General features: G+C 51.8%; 1 protein-coding gene across 1 annotated transcript in view; it reads left to right on the top strand.

Moving 5' to 3' along the window:
• The window catches only part of PKD1 (polycystin 1, transient receptor potential channel interacting), a 137,092-nt gene that overhangs the window by 114,340 nt on the left and 4,482 nt on the right, over window positions 1-18,270 (top strand). Inside the window, exons 34-45 of the mRNA XM_050968755.1 lie at window positions 1,228-1,327; window positions 2,967-3,085; window positions 5,650-5,852; window positions 6,472-6,666; window positions 9,367-9,506; window positions 11,318-11,445; window positions 12,577-12,751; window positions 13,549-13,674; window positions 14,049-14,223; window positions 15,372-15,659; window positions 17,362-17,496; window positions 17,942-18,256. Coding sequence (XP_050824712.1) covers window positions 1,228-1,327; window positions 2,967-3,085; window positions 5,650-5,852; window positions 6,472-6,666; window positions 9,367-9,506; window positions 11,318-11,445; window positions 12,577-12,751; window positions 13,549-13,674; window positions 14,049-14,223; window positions 15,372-15,659; window positions 17,362-17,496; window positions 17,942-18,256 — 2,099 coding nt within the window. The remainder of the gene's footprint in view (window positions 1-1,227; window positions 1,328-2,966; window positions 3,086-5,649; window positions 5,853-6,471; window positions 6,667-9,366; window positions 9,507-11,317; window positions 11,446-12,576; window positions 12,752-13,548; window positions 13,675-14,048; window positions 14,224-15,371; window positions 15,660-17,361; window positions 17,497-17,941; window positions 18,257-18,270) is intronic.

Genomic DNA, 18,270 nt, shown 5'->3' on the forward strand with positions numbered 1-18,270 from the left:
TGTGAAAGGGGATGGTGCTAAGCTAAAAGTCCTGGGCCTGATCCCTTGACTGCGACAGGCAATTGGTCTGAGCGAGGCTGTCTGGATTCGGCCCCCCTATCACTGATGGTGACTGAAGAGTTGCGCTCATAGCAGCAGGGTTATCGCTGCCTCCTTTGGCCAGGGCACCCTGCGATGACTCCTCAGAGCTGGCACCACGGCTCCCTGGCTGAAGGAGCAAAAGGCCATTTGGTTCAGCCAAGTGATCAATGGACCCATTAGACTTTTCTCCTTATATTGGGAGTCCAAATCCAAACGTGACCAGAACGGGTCAAGGACTCGGGACTGCAGCAAGTCACTGGCTGCAAATCCTGCTCGGAGCAGGCTGCCCCAGCCCTCAAGGCTTGGGAAGGAGGCACTCTGGCTCTCAGACATCACGTTGCCCCCCTGTGTCTGAGCATGACCTGTTCCTACCCTGGCTTGCACCCCCCACCCTCCCGACTGTCCTGGGCCACCAGCCAGCTTTCATCCCAGCAGAGGAGGCCATGCTGCACTTTAACTGAAAACCCCCCAGGACAGGGTCTGCATTTGCCTCAGAGCTCTTTAATACAGGGCCTTTAAAAGGAGAGAGGCTAATGCGCTAGGAGCTGGGCGGCAGGGAGCAATCCTGCGCTGGCCCGGGGCAGCTGAGCTGCAGGTGAGGACCTGTTTCCTGTCACCGCCTGGCCCAGCGTCAGCGTGGGCAGGCAGTCGGACTCTGGGCCCAGGGGCTGCTTGGACCTGGGGCTGCTCTCACGCCCAGGGGGCGAGTTCACTGAACCCATGGCATTACCCTGCTGTCAGACCCTGGGAGCAAGGGGAGACTCTTACCGCCAGGGTGTCTGAATTCCCCAGGGACCTGCACATCCTCGTTGGTCATGGAGCACCAGCATCCTCAGCCGTGAGCCCCTGAAGTGACCCTAAAAGAGGGCGCTCCCCAATTCATGCATCCATCCGGGTGCCCGAGCAGGTTCACACTGGGCGCAGGAGTGATACTGGGGAAGTGGGGAGCCATAGGAGGAGGTTCAAGGTGGCTGTGCAGGAGGGAACCCCTGTAGCTTCACCTGTGTGGAAACTGGCCTGAAGCCCTCCCTCATTCTACCGAGAGGTGCTGGGAACAGATCGAGCAGGCCCATTAACAGGGAGAGGGAGCTGGTTAGCGCTTGGCGGGGCTAACTTTCCTGCCCTGTTGTTGTCTGTCCCTCTCAGATGAAGATCTGATACGGCAGATCCTAGCCGATGGAGCTAGCGGCATCTCCCAGGATACGGGGCAGTATGCCAGAGCTGAAACGGACCTGATCTCAGGCCTGTAAGTATACAGGGAAAAGAGACTGCTTAAACAAGGTGTGGTGAACGAGCAGTTCCTGGGCCCCTGCCCTCCCGCCAGGAATGTAGGGGACAGGGGCTACGGATTCTGCCTAAAAGAGGGTGGGCCATGAGGCTCTGCCCCCTCCTTGGCCCCGCCCCGCCCCTCCTCCTCCTCCCTCTCCCCCCCCCAAGCAGGGCCAGCTTTAGGAAGTGCGGGGCCCAATTTGAACAGTTTTGACAGGGCCCTGGCAGGGATGACTATTAAATGTATGTATGTATGTAAAAAAACACATGGGGCTTGTACTCACCGGGCAGTGCTCCAAGTCTTCGATGGCACTTCTGCAGCGGGTCCTTCGTGCACTGCAGGTCTTCAGTGGCACTGAAGGACCCGCCGCCGAAGACCCAGAGCAAGCGAAGAACCCACCGCCAAAGTGCTGTCGAAGACCCGGAGCACTGCCAGGTGACTAAAAATTAAAAAGGTGCCTCTAGCCAGGGAAGAGATTCTCACTGGGTGCGGGGCCCTCTTAGGCACGGGGCCCGATTTGGGGGAATTGGCCTAAAGCCGGCCCTGCCTCCAAGACCCCACCCCCCTAGTCAAGCCGGAAGCCGGAGCTGGGCTGGGGAGCCCAGGCCCCTCTACCTGCCCAGTGTGGGAGAGGCCCGAGAGCAGCCCCTGGCCCACCGCCCCCCATGTGGCTTCTACCCTGACCTGGCTCCAGCTTCTGGCATGGCTGGGGCCTCAGAGGGCAAAGAGACGCAGCCAGGCCATGGTAAGAGCCACGGGGCTGCAGTCGCGCACCTTGGTGAAGGCGCCTCCAGAGGCAGCAGAAGCGTCCCTGTAGCTATTTCCTTTGAGCTGCTCAGTGAGTGCCACTGGTGCAGGTCGGCTCTGCCCGAGAGCAGCTCCACAGCAACAACGCTGGGGAGGAGGGGGGAGAGAGAGGATTTGAACCTCGGCCATGGCTTTTTCTTTTCCAACACGAGAGAAAAGCCCATCTGTCCAGAGCCATTCCAGCACAGATACTGCTCTGTGCCTGGCTGAGCTGTGATCTCCTGGTATCTGGGTTTATCGCCTAGTTTAAACAGTGCCAGCAAAGACAGGAAAGTAACAGAGTCCATCAATCTGAACCATCTGCGCAGGGATCTGCATTGGGGGCACTGTGAAAAGGCTGCTGAAAGAGCAATTTCCGAAAGTCATCAACAGAAACCTGAGCAGCCTTGTACTCCTGCTGTCCCTTCTCTGGAGGCGGTGAATCAAACCAGGTGGCCCAGTGGGACATTAGCAGATCCCACTGACTGATGGTGCCATAACTTGGGGAGGGAAGCAGTTTTATCTTGCCCGTGATTGCAGTGCATGACGTTAGTGATTCCTATTGAGCAGGCTGGTAGCAGGGAGGACTGGCTCTCTCAAGAAGCACTCACCTTTAAAAGAAGAAAAACTTCTTATCAGCCACAGAGTTGCTTGAGGTTGGTGCTAGATTAAATGTCCCATTGCTTGGGCTCAGAATCCTCTCTCTAGGGCCTTCCGAACCAGGCTGCCGCGGGTTCGCTTACCACAGAGACTGTGTCTGATGGAGTGTCTCTTGCAAAGCAAAACCAGGTTTAAGCCCCATGCTAATAATGTTGATTTGCACTGGCAGTTCCAGCGTGTTTGGGGAGAAGACAGAGACCATCATGCTGCAGCGGCTGAATGAGAAAGGACAGAATATAGCAGCCCCTCCCAGGGAAGTGAGCAGATCTACCAAGTCTACATGGACAGGTACTGGGCGGGCAAGGCCTTCTCTGATGTCAGTGCTCAGCGCACAGGACATGCTCCTTGAAACAAGCTAGGTGAAGAAAGGAGCTCGGATGTTATGGCGATAAGGGTTGGATAGACAGATAGACACAGACTGCCATGATGTGCACCCCTTTCTGAGCCAGGTTCAGAAGGGGGCATGCTAGTTACATACAGTTCTCCAGCTTTCTAGTCCTTACCATGTCAGGATCTATTTCCTTTTCTTCCCTGGGCTCTCGTTAAAATCATCATAAAAACCCCTTCTGGAAAAGCCCTGACTTGGCATTTCATGCTCAAAGGCATTTACCTACCATGCGCAACAAAGCCACCACTCCCTACAGGGGGGTTGATTGCAGCCGTGAACTAATTAGACCTGAAGGTAGGGGAGGGTCCTGGTGTCAGTGCAGGGGAAAGGGAGTTAGAACTCAAATGAAAACTCAAACCAGTTAAACAAGAGGGAGAAGGAAAGGAGACTTTGTGCTGTGACGTATAACATGGGCAAACAAACTGTCCACACCATCTCCCTACAGGCCAGCCTCTCCCATGGCCAGGAGGTGGAGAGCTGAATGGATGGGAGATGGGTCATGGGTGGTGATAGGTGTGACGGGTTGGATCACAGAAACCCTCTTGGGAGCTGCCACCCGATGTGCCAGGACAACCTCTGCTCCTGTTTTCCCTGCCAGCTCAGGACCCTAGCACGCTGTCTTGCTGAGCCAGACACTCCCGTCTGCTCCAACACAGACCCAGGGTCTGAATTACTTGCCCCAAAAGCTGCAGGTTTACCTGAAAGCAGCTCACAGAAGTGTTCCCGTCTTTAGCACTCAGATGCCCAACTCCCAATGGGGTCTAAACCCAAATAAATCTGTTTTACCCTGTGTAAAGCTTATGCAGGGTAAAACTCAGAAATTGTTCATGCTCTATAACACTGATAGAGAGATATGCGCAGCTGTTTGCTCCCCCAGGTATTAATACATACTCTGAGTTAATTAATAAGTCAAAAGTGATTTTATTAAATACAGAAAGTAGGATTTAAGTGGTTCCAAGTAATGACAGAACAAAGTAAGTCACCAAGCAAAATAAAATAAAATGCGCAAATCTATGTCTAATCAAACTAAATACAGATAATCTCACCCTCAGAGAGGCTTCAGTAAGTTTTTTCCTCAGACTAGACGCCTTCCAGGCCTGGGCGCAATTCTTTCCCCTGGTACAGCTCTTGTTCCAGCTCAGGTGATAGCTAGGGGATTCTTCATGATGGTGCCTCTTCTCTCTTTCTTCTGTTCCACCTCTTTATATATCATCTTTTGCATAAGGCGGGAATCCTTTGTCCCTCTCTGAGTTCCCACCCCTCCTTCTCAATGGAAAGACACCAGGTTAAAGATGGATTCCAGTTCAGGTGACATGATCACATGTCACTGCAAGACTTCATTACCCACTTGCCAGCACACACATATACAGGAAGACTTACAGGTAAAACACACCCATCTGCAGACAATTGTCCTGGTTAATGGGAGCCATCAAGATTCCAAACCACCATTAATTGCCCGCACTTTGCATAATTACAATAGGCCCTCAGAGTTATATTTCATATTTCTAGTTTCAGATACAAGAGTGGTACATTTATAGAAATAGGATGATCACACTCAGTAGATTATACACTTTGTAATGATACCTTACAAGAGACCTTTTGCATGAAGCATATTCTGGTGACATTATATTCACTCATTAGCATATTTTTATAAAATCATATAGACTGTAACATCACAGTAGGTTCTTGGCTTCTCCACTTAAGGGTCCTAGTAAGGAGCTAAGAGCAGTGGCTTTCTTAGCATGAGCTGTCCTGCTTTCAAAGACACCCCCCAAGGAATTTCTTGCACTACAGCCTCTCTTCTCAGTGCAGAAAACTGAACATGGAGCTGGGGCTCTTGGGCCTATTAAAATCCATCAATTGATTTTACCTGAACTATTGTAGAATCTGATTTGTACAGCTTAGTCACATGGCTGGATGAAAGCGTCTCTCTGTCCAAGCAGCCCCTCCTGGACAGGGTGGCTTAGAGGCATAAGCAGCCGGTTAGGAGGAATCAAGACTCCCAGTGACATGCAGGTTCAAAGCCTCGCAGGGTCACCCTTGTCCTTCCCAGGTGAACGGAACGAGCTCCTTGGATTGGGTCTTTCGGGTGACACCATAAGCCAAGGCCCTGGCTGGGCATTAAAGATCCCCTAGGTCTTTGGTAAGATTTGGTGAGTGAGGGCCAGTGTCTGGGTCAGAATGGCTGCCCTTCCATGCACACATGGTGCAGTTTGCAGACGGATGGCTACTGCCCTTCACTTCAGGGATGGATGCATTTCAGCAGCGAGCTATGTATGTGGTATGTCCAGCATGGTTGGGAAGAGGAGCTGCAGAAACCTGGACGATCCTTCTAAAGAGCACCCAGGTTTCTGAGGGCTCCCCACAATGGCTCAGGTCTCTGGTGGGACTGGCGGTTGCTCAGCCTGGCTGATTGCTGGCAGCATCGTTGTGGGATTTCAGCCCTCTGCTTTGCTCCTTGCAGTTGTGGACCACACATTCAGGAAGCACCTGCTGCCGCACTGGTGCTCGTACCTAGCTCACACCGTCAGCCTCCTCTTCTTTGCCACCTCCATTGGGGTCTCTGTGTGGATTGGAGTGGGCTTCACCTCCAGCGTTGCCCTCATGTGGCTCATCTCAGGGATATTCAGCTTCCTGGCATCCTTCTTGGTCTGGGAACCTCTGAAGGTAAGGAGGGATGTGGAGAGAGTGTGTGTAATTTCTTTTCCAGGTAGCTGAAATTGCTTAATGTCTTACGATTTTCAGTACCCACCAGTCTAGGCTGAACAGGGTCCTGCTTCTCTCTCTCTATATCTCCTTATCCATCATTCCCCCATGTAAGTTACTGCAGATTTTGAAAGGGGATCAGCCCTGATTGAATTGGCATCGAGAAGCCCTCGGCAGGCGGTGAAATGGTTCAATATCTCTGCCTATAGCAGGGAAGCAGCTGTGGAAATTATAGAGGTGCAAAGCTGGAGCTTCTATTGCTGTTGTGTATCAGGCCGTACAGCATCCGGCGTTGGGAAAACATGGATGTTCTTCCCCACCCCCAGCACAATTCAATGGGGCAAATGGAGAATAAATCTCAGATGGCAACAGCCAGACAGGCTTTACCTCCGAGAGGAGAAATCTGTTAGCACAGACCCATGGTTGGCTGCCATGGAGATGCATGGATCCAAGTCGAGGCTGGCTCCTCTGTTCAAGCTTGAATCCATGTTAGGAACAGCGAGGATGTTCCCTACACGGCCTTATTCTGGTGGGGACGCTATACAGGTGCATTAAAGCACATTGATTTCCTTGGTCACAGGTTCTGCTGGAAGCTCTTTATTTCGCACTGGTTGCAAAGCGCCTGCATCCGGAGGAAGACGACACGCTGGTGGAGTATCCGTTTGTCGAGCATGTTTCAGAGAAGATCAACAAAGTCCGACCTCCTCAGGGATTTGCCCTTTTCCAGGCCAAGGAGGAGGCCAGGAAGGTCAAACTGCTTCACAAGATGCTAAAGGTAAAGCGCCTGGCAAGCTACCTGGATATCTTTTTTTGATGACGTGACAAGTTTGGTTGATAAAAATAATAGTGTTGACATAAAAGACTTCGATTTCTGTAGGGCGTTTGATTTGGTACCGCACAACACTTTGATTAAACAACTAGAACGATCTAAAATGACCATGGCACATATTAACTGAATTCAAAACTGGCTCACTGATATGTCTCAACATGTCAGTGGGGAAGCATCACCACACAGGTGCGTTTCCAGAGGGCTCCTGCAGGGATCGGTTCCTGGCTCTACGCTATTTAACATTTTTATCAGTGACCTGGAAGAAAACCTAAAATCATCCCTGATAAAATTTGCAAGTGACACAAAAATTGGGGGAGTGGTAATAATGAGGAGGAGGATAGGTCACTGATACAGAGCAATCGGGATCGCTTGGTAAACTTGGTGCATTTTAATAGACTAAATGTAACTCTCTCAGAACACAGAATATACTTACGGGGTGGGAGGGTCTATCCTGGGGAGTGGAGACGCTAAAAAAGATTTGGGGGTGATGGTGGGATAATGGGCTGAAGGTGTCCAAAAGGCCTAATGCAATCATAGGATCCATAAACGGGGGACTATCAAGTAGAAGTAGAGAGGTCAGTTTACCTCTGTATTTGGACTGGGTGCAAGGGCTGCTGGAATCCTGTGTCCAGTTCTGGTGTCCACAGATCAAGGAGGATGTTGATAAATTGGAGAGGGTTCAGAGAAGGGCCATGCGAATGATTAAACAAGATTAGAAACCTGCCTTACTGTGATAAGCTAACTAGATTGCGCTCCTTGAGTCTAACAAAGAGATGTTTACGGGGTGACGATTACAGTCTAAGTACCTAGACGGGGAACAAATATTTAATACTGGGCTCTTCCATCTAGCAGAGAACGGTCTAGTACAGGCCAATGGCTGAAAGTTGAAGCTAGACAAAGACAGGAAATAAGGTGTCAAGTTTTAACAAGTGAGGGGAATTAGCCATTGGAACAATGTACCAAGAGTCATGGTGGATTCTCCATCAGTGACAATTTTGAAATCAAGACTGGATGTTTCTCTAACCGATCTGCTCTAGGAATGATTGCGGGGGGGCAGTTCTCTGACCTGTGGTATTGAGGAAGTCAGACTAGCCAATCACAATGGTCCTTCCTGACTTTGGAATCCATAAGTACCCTGGAGACTCCTCCCTGCTTTCTACCTTACTGAGACACTGAGCTTGGACCCAGCGTGTGGCCTGGCCCCTCCTTGCATCAGAGTCCACCTGCAGTAACCTGCCATGGAACGTGGGCTGCTCCAAACCCCATCTTTGTGACTGCAAGCCACCCAGCCTAGCAAGTGAGCCCCACTGAATGGGAAGCAGTAGCACTGCCCTGAAAAGGTTAGGAACCACTGACCTAAAGGACACACCTTATATCAGGTTAGGAGAACAAAGCAAGGAACTAACTGTGCCTGCCTGTGCGGCTTATACGAAGGGCTGGGTGAGTCTCTCCAGTCCTTGAGGCCCACCGCACAGGTTTTGTTTAAAAGTGGGAAGTATGGCTAGAGCATGGGACTGGGACTCAGGAGACGTGGGTTCTCTTCCTGACTCTGCCACTGGGTTGCTGAGTGACCTTGAACAAGTCCCTTCCCAGCTCTGTGCCTCAGTTTCCCCATTTGAACAATGGAGTGATGATCCTGACCACCTTTCTAGAATGCTTTGAGATCTGTGGCTGAAATGCGTTACATCTGAGCTAGGTGGTGGGGTTCCAAATCTAAGGGCATGTCTACACTTACCTCTGGAGCAATCGATCCAGCGGGGGTCAATTTATCGTGTCTAGTGAAGACATGATAAATTGACTGCCAAGCGCTCTCCTGTCGACTCTGGTACCCGACCAGAGCGAGAGGTGCAGACGGAGTCGATGGGGGAGTGTCAGCTGTTGACCTACCGCAGTGAAGACACTGCGGTGAGTATATCTGAGTATGTCGACTTCAGCTACGTTATTCCCATAGCTGAAGTTGTGTAACTTAGATCAACTCCCCCTGCCCCAGTGTAGACCAGGCCCAAAAGGAATGGAACTATATACTCCCCGTGAAATCAGTTGGTTTTGGGGTCAAAGCATTCCCTTGCAGGGCTGGAGACACAACAGCTCCGGCCTTGGGCATAAGAAAACGGGAACAGGCCCAGTGAAATGCAGACAGCCAACCAGCTGCAAAAAGGAGCTTCCATCGCTTTAAAGATCTTTCACTGTTAATATTTCCAACTGGTGCTAGCAACACACCCAGCGTTTAGAAGCTGTGCTGTGCTGAACTGGGTGCTATCCCTTTCAAGAACGGAAACCCCTCTAAATGGGAAGCTGTTACATAAGCAGGGCTGCCAGCACAGAGCGCGCCAGGATGTTGTGCAATCTGTATTGACTTGAACATGGCTGGTTTGAGAAAAAAAATTGTTACGAGGCCACGATCTGGGTCTGGATTTCATTTAACGGCAGCTCCCATACGGAAAAACAACATACCAGGATGTTGGGGCCTGCTCCTGCTCCCAATGGGGGTCTTGCCATTGACATCCAAGGCGAGCAGGATCCAGCCCTTGGGGCGCAGGACAGCTTGCTTCGTATGCTCAGCAGCCCTGCTCCCACCAATGTGGGCGCCGTGCCGTAGGCTGAGAGCAGCCCCCTTACCGCCTGCCTCTGTTTTCTGCTTGCCAGAGTTTCCTCATCTACATGTTGTTCTTGCTGGTGACCTTGCTCACCAACTACGGCGACGCCTCCCGCAACGGCAGGGCCTTCCTCTTGCAAAGCTCCCTCAAGCAGCAGCTTGGCGGTGAGGAATTCCTCCGCATCACGAGGTAACTGTGAAGCCCCAGTGGGGCTCGGAGCGTCAAGCCCTGTGGGTTGTTCCATCCTCTGGGGCAAGCAGCGTCAGGCTGAACACTGGGGGGTTCGCACTGGAAGTCAGTGAGCAGATGCGTTTCTTTACATGTCACAAATTACACACATGCAAATAGCGAATCATCTGTGGTCGCTACAGCCCTCACTGCTCCCATTCGAATGGGACAGTCACTGGTGCGTCCAGTCTCATGGTGTCAAAAGACAGGAGAGACGGTCCCTTCACTAACTGTATTGCTCGGATTCCTTCTCTCATCATTAGGCACCCAGGGATGCACAAGATCCTCAGTGCTGAGGTTATAATGTACGTGTCTGAGTTGCCAGATGTTAATTTTAGAAATTCACCTTGGGAGGTCAAGGATGGTTTTATGACTGACATCCAGCGCAGGAGTTCAGGAGGAGATCTGTATTCTAGTTCTGCCTCCATCACACCTTCCCTGGGGCGCACGTCCTTTCATTGCTTGGTGCCTCCATTTCCCTATCTGTAAAATGGGGATAGGGATTCTGTGAGCTTTAGTTCATTAATGTTTCTAAAGGACTGAGCTCCACTGTTGGAAGGAGCTATACAAATGGAGAAAAAAATCAGTTTATACTTCTCTTTCTGGTATCTGAGCAACGAATTCAGAGTTGCAGCATCAGGACAGACTGAGACGACCTTTAAAAACCACAGCTTTAAAGAAGATTTAGCAATAAAGAGGCGCATGAAAACCAAAAATAATAATCTATTCTATAAATATTAAACCTACCGTTCCTTGGTGCTCGTAGCCAGATGACGATTTCCTGGTGGGGTTTTCAGGCCATTATCATCCCTGTTGTCCAGAAGGGCACCAGAGCTGCTTTCCTGGAATTAGTTCTGGCCTTGTGTCAGCCGTCTTAATTGTTCCATAGACAAATGAGACTTGGCAAAGTTAGAGCCAGAATCCATGTTACATCTGATTCACAATGATAGAAGTCAAGAGTCATCCCACTGACGTCAGTACAGTTACACTGATTTAAAAGTGGTGTTGAATGAGAGCAGACTCAGCTCCTAGTTACAGGGGGACCTGGCTCTCATTTACACTGCACTGGCCATGGAAAGGGGCCTTGCCGTGGGAGCAGATGTGTGGCTACACCCCGCTGAAGGCCTCTTTACACCACAAGAATGCTGTGAAGTGGCTTTAATGTAAATGAGAATCAGGCTCAAAAGATTTCTGCGGGACACTTATTTTGTGAGGTTAGAGCGACACAGGGAAAGTGTAATGGGATGAAACTGAACAAAAGGAAAAATTAGATCTAATGGCCAGATCCACTTTGACTGTGGGTTAGTTTCCCAAAGGAAGTGGTAGAAGCCTCATTTCTTCGCTCATTCGAAGCGAGGCTGGATAAAATCACTCGAGTATAACACTGGAGAACAATTGTGCGTTGGCCTGGAACTAGATCAGATGTTCTGACAGGTCTTTCTCAGCCCAATCTTCTGTAAGAATATACTGAAGCGGGGGACTAGTTTTACCTTGTAGGGTTTTTGCATCCCAGGTGACTATACTGTGTGATCTCTCAGGGGATAGGATAGCAGTCTGGAGAATAAAGCCTGCCTCTGGCTGAGCAGCTGGGCCTCTGAAAAGCAGGGGAGGTCACCTTTCCAAAACTCAGTCTCCCCCCAGTGGCAGGATACAAGCTTTCAGACAGAGAACTCCTCAGAACCAGAGCTGGGCGTGGGGCTGGGCTGAATAGAGACACTTTGTTCTGCATTGACCAGATGAACTTTCCTCTCTTCTCCTCCCTGCGTGCACAGATCCGATGAGTTTTGGGCGTGGATGTCACAGGTCTTGTTGCCCTCTCTCTACAATAACCAGTCGGGGCGAGAAAGCTGCAGCACCATGCTGGGAGTGCCACGGCTGCGTCAGCTCCGCCTGCAGGAAGGTGCGTGGCTGCCGGCGTCCCTGGTGACACCGCTGTTTTCGTTTGGAAGTAGTGGCACCTCCCAGAAGAGATTCAGATCAATTAGACAGGGAGGGACAAAGCTGAGAGCCGGCTCTAGTTTTCTAGCCCTGCAGTAGCCGGCTTGCACAGCGCTGTTCTCTGCAGACGTTTGGCCAGTGAGGCTGCAGGTTTGTTCCTGGTTATCCTTACGCCCAAGAACATATGCCAGGTATAGTACAAAAGCCAAAGAGCCGGGCCCTGCCCGATTTCAGACAGGATGCAACAAGCCAGGGTGGTCGGCCATCAGGATGGGGTGAGCCAAGAAGGAGCAAAGTCTGAGCCACCTGACTCACGTTCTCCAGTGCTCAGCCCAGTAGCTCAGTTACGGAGGAGGCGGGAGAAGCTGTAGACGAATAGGTTTCTGCACTGGGACGTTCATATGGCCATGTAACGGGTGGTGGCTGGGTCTGGGGAACAGCTCTCATCTGGAGCAGCGCCCGCTTCCATCACTCACTCAGCCTGTGGCCTGTCTCACGCTCCAGAACTGAGGGTGCTCTCTCTCCGTGACTCAGCCCTCCAGCCAAGTCAGTAGGTAGTTTTTCCCTTCTAGGGTCGCTAAATCCCACTGGACAATCCACCTGGCAGTCTTCTGTAATTCCCGGTCTGTGCCACTTCCCCAGTGGCTGGTAGGGGAGCCTGGGCCTGCCCAGTTCTCTGGGTTCTGGCACAGGGACCCGCTATCCAGCAACGACTGTCTGCTTATTTCCAAACCCCATTGCTATTGCCCTCTGCTCCTTCTTACTTCCCTTCTCTTTCTTGGTGTTTCGGCCTGCCCCTCGGGTCTGACTCAAGCTCCCAACTGCCAGGGAGTGGCTGCAGCCTCCTTCCCCAGCAACCCCTTCCGGTCTCGGTTTCCTAGCTTTGTACCAGCCCAGGCTACAGCTGCTCAGCTGAACTTCACCTTCCATTAGCGCTTGTCTATCCAGCCTAGTCCTCCCCCAGATGCAGTCCACTAGGTTAATAACCCCTTCCAAGGTACCTGAACCCCTTCAGATAGGGGGCAAACACCCCAGCGCAGGCAGTCTTATGTCTCGTCACTGCCAAGATAACATGATGCTGACCTCTTCTCAGCAGAATGCCTGGATACTATTCACAATTTCCTTAGCGGGACGGATGCATCTGTTGCTGCGAAGAAATGCACGTACGAGTCTAACAGCTTTAATACTGGCGATTATGCTGTTGGCTGGAAGAGGGTATCTGTAAATTTAACACAGACGTGGTCCTACTCGCCGCCTGACCTAGCAGGGTACGAAGCTGCGCGTTCCACATGTACATTTCCTGTTCTGGCTGCAAAATCCAGTCACAGTATTGGGTTCTTACAGCCACTCCGTTTCCAGCTGTCATGTCAATTCAACCAACTGCTGCCCCTGAGAGCCAACCGAATGAACAATACAGAAGGCCTAGTGCTGTTCTGACCAGCTGCCAGCTGGTTGTGCTCCTTAGCAGTTTGATTGGCACGAATCATGCAGCCCCATTTGCTATTTTGTGGCACACACACTGCATGGAAGATAGAGTGGAGCTCTGTGTGTTTAAGCGAGTGCCACTGGGAGGTACTTTGCCAATGCAGAGGAGGCAGGTGCCGGGGATACAGATATTTCAAAACGACTGTTTGAGAGCAGGAGTGAGTTACAGAGCAAGTTAAAACCTCAGCAAGGGAAAGTTTTGCATGTTGGTGGTAGCGTCCTGTTACTGCCGGTTAGAGGGGCTCAGGAAACAGGTATAAAATCTGGGTCTGTGCTCATTTAGCTTCCGTTCTAGCATTTGTTTGGCTCTGGCTCATTTCTGGGAGGCGTGTTTCAAGATGGGTTTGGAGGGGGGTGAGCTAGGGCCTGTTTTGGGCCGTTTCAGTTGTTACGGATTTTGTTTGTAATTTCTCACATGCCCTAGATGCATTAAATAAGACACTTACCGTAAGTCAGTTCAATCCTCCGTTTGCACGGAAAGTAAAACAATGCAACTCCTCCTGGCTCTGCCTGAGTTATGATGCCAGGTCAGCAACTCCCCACCCCCAAAATGCAACCAGTGGCTCCTCTTCTTTTGCAGAGTCTGGTACTGGGGCTATGTCTCTGTGTATGACAGTGGAGGTTACATCCAGGAGCTGGGAGCCACGCTGGAGGAGAGCAGAGCGCACGTGGACTATCTTCAGCAGAACAACTGGATCAACAACATGTAAGCAGCTGGCAAGGCAGTGGAGGGAGGAGCCCTGAGTTTGGCTGTAATCTGGGAACGGTACCGAGCCCTAATCTGTATTTTTCAGTGCAGGGAGTTGAGGTGCTGTCTGCCAAGCCTAGAAGTGTTTTTTGGGGGGAGTGATTATTCAGAGGACCCCCCTTTATCTTCCCTCATCGCAGGTGCGCTGTCAGGCTGTGTCTATCCAACCAAGGCAGGCAGGATGTGTTCCCCTCCGTGGTTCCTTGGTGGGCTTCAGATCCACTCATGGTGGACACCCGGCCTCAGACAGACCCTGAGCTGCTCTGGCAGCCCCTAATAAATGGTGCCACCTGACATGACGGACACCGTTGCTCGCTTCTCTGTCCCCACAGGAGCAGAGCAGTCTTTGTGGAGTTGACGCAGTACAACCCCAGCGTGGACCTGCACGCTGCCGTCACCCTGCAACTGGAGTTCCCCACGGCGGGGCAAGCAGTGGCCGCCATCACAGTGGGGCCCTTCCCCCTGCTGCGTCTCAGTGGGGGAGTCACGCTGCAGCTTGTCATGATGGTCAGTTCAGCAGCCTTGCTCCTCTCAGTCAGGCCTGTGGAGAGAAATGTGGGGCTCCCATCACTTTTGTTAGGCCCACCCCCGTTCATACCACTTACAGGCTTTTGCGGGGCCCCTGCGCTCAGGGTCCTGGTACAATTATCCCTCCTTCGCAGCCCTGCTCTCAGTCGCAACCTTAGCACAGTGGATGGACATCACTGGGATCTGGCTGTCGGAGAGAGTTATTCAGCCCTGTTCTGCTTGCTGCTATGAGCCCACTTCCCAGACTCGCTTGACAGTTGTGCTGTGGAAGGGCTGTCGGGGACCCCCTTTTTAGGATGTGCTGTTGGCTCAGGAGAATAGTTGCGCCTCCTTCTCCCATGGCTCAGAGTCACCTGGCTGATGGTTTCCCACCCCCATTGCTAGGCCCAAAGCCCGCACGCCCCGGTCACCGCTTCTAGTACAAGGGATACAGTCACTGAAAACCTCCCTTTTGGAGGAGTTCTTTGGGTGGGAGAGGGAAAAATCCCCCCTCAGGCAGAATCCAGACATGTTTCACCCTCTCCTCTCATGGACGACTGCTAAGGGATGAGGCCTGTGTACCGATGAGGGGCACTTTGGGGCTGTGGCATGGGCAGGGCCCTCTGACAGACAAAACCCCAACTTCCCAGGAGCTTCCAGTTGGGCAGGGTTTGCCCTAGGCGCCTGGGGGAGGGTCATGGAGCCTTGTGCTTTCATCCACCCAAGGCTGGCAGGCCCTGAGGGTCTAACAGGAACTCAGCGCACCACTGCTCGAAGGTGAGGCCTGGTCCTAAGTTAGTTCTCTGGGCTGGGAGCACTGTGGTGATAGCACACTTGGCCCCTCAGGAGCCAGAGAAAGGGAGAGACTGTCTCACACTCCAGTGCTTACCTACCACCAGCAAGTCAACGGAGTTCCACCAGGGACAGATTTGGCCCCATGTTCCAGTGGCAGGGTTGCAGCCATAACATCATCATGGGAGTTAAAGGCCAGTAGAATGGGCCCCATTGTGCCATCACGGGACGACGGCCCTGCCACTGCTCCAAGGGGCCAGTGGGCAGTGCCATGATGAAGGACTGACAGCACTGCAGGTCTGTAATTGCAACCCACCTCTTTCTGGTGGAACTCTTCCTCCTCCCCTACATTACAGGTCTTCCTCATGGCATTTGTGGTCTATTTTGTGGTCTCTGAATCCCTCTTCATCAAGAAGGAAGGCAGGGCCTACTTCGCCTGGTTTGGGAGCTACAGCCAATGGCTGCTCATCCTTCTGACCACCTGCACCGTGGTAGTGCATTTGAGCCAAGCCACCCTCGCTGACCAGCAGTGGGCAAAGTATCTGAAGAACCGCAAGGGTTTCACCAGCTTTTACCAGGTGGCCTTCCTCAACTCAGTCTTCAACAGCCTGGCCGCCTCCCTTCTCTTCCTGCTGACTCTAAAGGTAAGGCAGTGGGCCTGCTGCGAGGTATGGCTAGGTCTTAAATACACTTCATGCAGCTGGAGTAACACTTGAGTCAGCTACGCCTGTCCCAGGCCTCCTTTCCTGGGCAGTGTTAGTTCCAGAGCACGAGTAGTAATTAGATCCTCGTCTCTCCTTTATTAAGAGTAATACAGACAGGTTAGACAAACACGTGTCTGGGATGGTCTAGATGATACTTAGTCCTGCCATGAGTGCAGGGGACTGGACTAGAGACCTCTCGAGGTCCCTTCCAGTCCTGTGACCCTATGATACTGCGGTAGAGCTAAAGAACTCCAGCCATCTCACTTTCCAAAACCCAGCCTTGAAGATGAAGAGGTGACCTTCAGATGCCCATTTGTGTAAACCAACCAACCAGGTATGGAACCAGTGAAACACAAACATGGAGTCATGTTCGCTCACTTCTCAAAGGAGAACTCTGCTTCGCAGGCCAAATTGTCAAAAGAGCTCAGCTCCCAGCCACACCCAAAATCTGATTGTTGGTACTGAGCCCTTTTGAAGATCTGTCCATGAGCCCTCAGACAGTATAATGCAATACACCAACTCTTATAATATTCTGATCTATAAACCTGGGTTAAATTACATAGTGCTCAATCCCCAGTTTATATAGGAGATGAACTTGACCCTATTCTCTTCACTAGATTTACATACTTGGGACCCTGGTACTATGAATGAATTAGTAATGGTAGTGAGATGTAGCTTAAGTGCAGCTGCAAACTAGCTGTTCAGAAAAGGGCTGGTGACACTAAGCAACCCCCCAGAAATGTGCGCTAGATGCTGTACAAATAGAACAAAGATACTCCCTGCTCCTTAGACCTTACAGGGTCAGAAAAGACAGACAGGGAGCATACCCACACAATGCAACAATAGGGGCCTAGTATGCTGGCCACCGGTTTCTACATACCAGATGCCTAGCCGTTATACTGGTCTGTGCTCCAGCAGAGAGCCACACAAGGGGTGAGTTTTATCCTTTGAAGCCTCCCCCGTCCTAGGCCAGGCTGTTACAGTTGAGACAGTAGCACTCGAATTAGAGCTCCCTTGTTATAAAGAGGCAGGGCTGCTGGCAGGACGTTCTCTGCAAGGGACCCTCAATGCGGAAACGTCCACCCCTCCCTTAACCAGAGCCTGGCTGTATGAGGCCAATAGACACATTACAAAGCATTAACATGAATGAGGTACCTTTTAGTTCACACCCCCAGCAGTCACACGGGAGAGACAGCGCAGCACAACAGGTCACGTCTCGATAGTCTGAAGCACAGGGCCGTGCAGACAGCTTTAGGCTCTCAGGTCACTGATAAAAACTTTGCCCACCGTTTGGGGAGGGGACCAACGTGGCAACAGACTGGCAGAGCGTAATCGTTGCCCAGGCGGCTGGCAGGAGCAGCACACGCTGGGGACTCTTGTTCTGAAGTTTGCTGTGTTTATTTAAATGAGTTCAAACCCCTCAACCGAGGGCTGCTTAAGCCAATGCAGATATTTTAGTGGCTGGGGTTGAAAACAGACTGAGGGTACGTGGACCTTCATCAACCACATGCCAGCTGTGTAAGTGGACTCTGAACACCGGGCATGCAGTGTCTGTTTCTTTGCAACAGTGCAGGGTGGAAAGCTACCCCAGAAACGCTTGATCGACACGAGTATAAACCTGGCATCTCTTCTTTGGTCTCAGGCTGCCCAACAGCTGCGCTTTGTCCGGCAATGGTCCGTGTTCGGCAAAACCCTGCGGAAGTCCATGAAGGAGCTGGCTGCTGCAGGGCTGGCCTTCGCGCTGCTCGTCCTTGCTTATACCCAGCTTGGCTTCCTGGTAAACATTGATTTGTATTATACAGTCAAGACGCACCCTATGCTGTGGGTTGCTGAGGGAGAGCTACTTGGTTAGCTACAAAGGGAAGGGTTAATTAGAGAGACCTCAGCTCCGATCCAAGCCCGAGCATTCTCGTGAGTGAGTCTCAGCTCATCTGGCCACACTGCAGTTGGCCCCTTCCTAGCCTGCAGCAGAGGCATCAGTGACTGCGGGACCATGGGGATGAAACTCCAAGAACTCCTTGAGGCTCCATTGGAAGGGAGCACAGGGGCAGCCCATCAACGTTGTAGCTGATAGGTGAAGCAGGTGCAGCGGGGGATGCTGCTGCTTGCCTCCCTTTGCAAGGTGCTCGGAGGTCTGGAACCGACGGGCAGTCTCGAAGGGGTAATATGGCCACTCTGCCATTGAGACAATGGCCTTTCATTGAAACCCGTTTCCTTTGCAGCTTTTCTCCTCCTGCTCAGAATCCTTCCACAGCTTCAGCAGCAGCCTCCTGCTCCTCGTGGCTGCAGTCCACGGCAGTGTGAACCTCCGGCTCTGTCTGCCCGAGCCCTCAGGGCTGTACTACCTGTTCTGCGCCAGCTACATCGTCCTGGAGATGTGGATCGTGCTGAGGCTGTTCGCCACAGTGCTTGTCCACAGCTACCGGGAGATGAACTTTGAGCTGTACCGCCCAGCCTTTGAGCCCCAGGACTACGAGATGGTGGAGCTCTTCGTCCGCAGGCTGAAGCTGTGGATGGGCTTCAGCAAAGTCAAGGAAGTAGGTGCACAGTC

The sequence above is a fragment of the Gopherus flavomarginatus genome, chromosome 9, assembly GCF_025201925.1.
Source record: "Gopherus flavomarginatus isolate rGopFla2 chromosome 9, rGopFla2.mat.asm, whole genome shotgun sequence".
NCBI classification, from domain to species: Eukaryota; Metazoa; Chordata; order Testudines; family Testudinidae; genus Gopherus; species Gopherus flavomarginatus.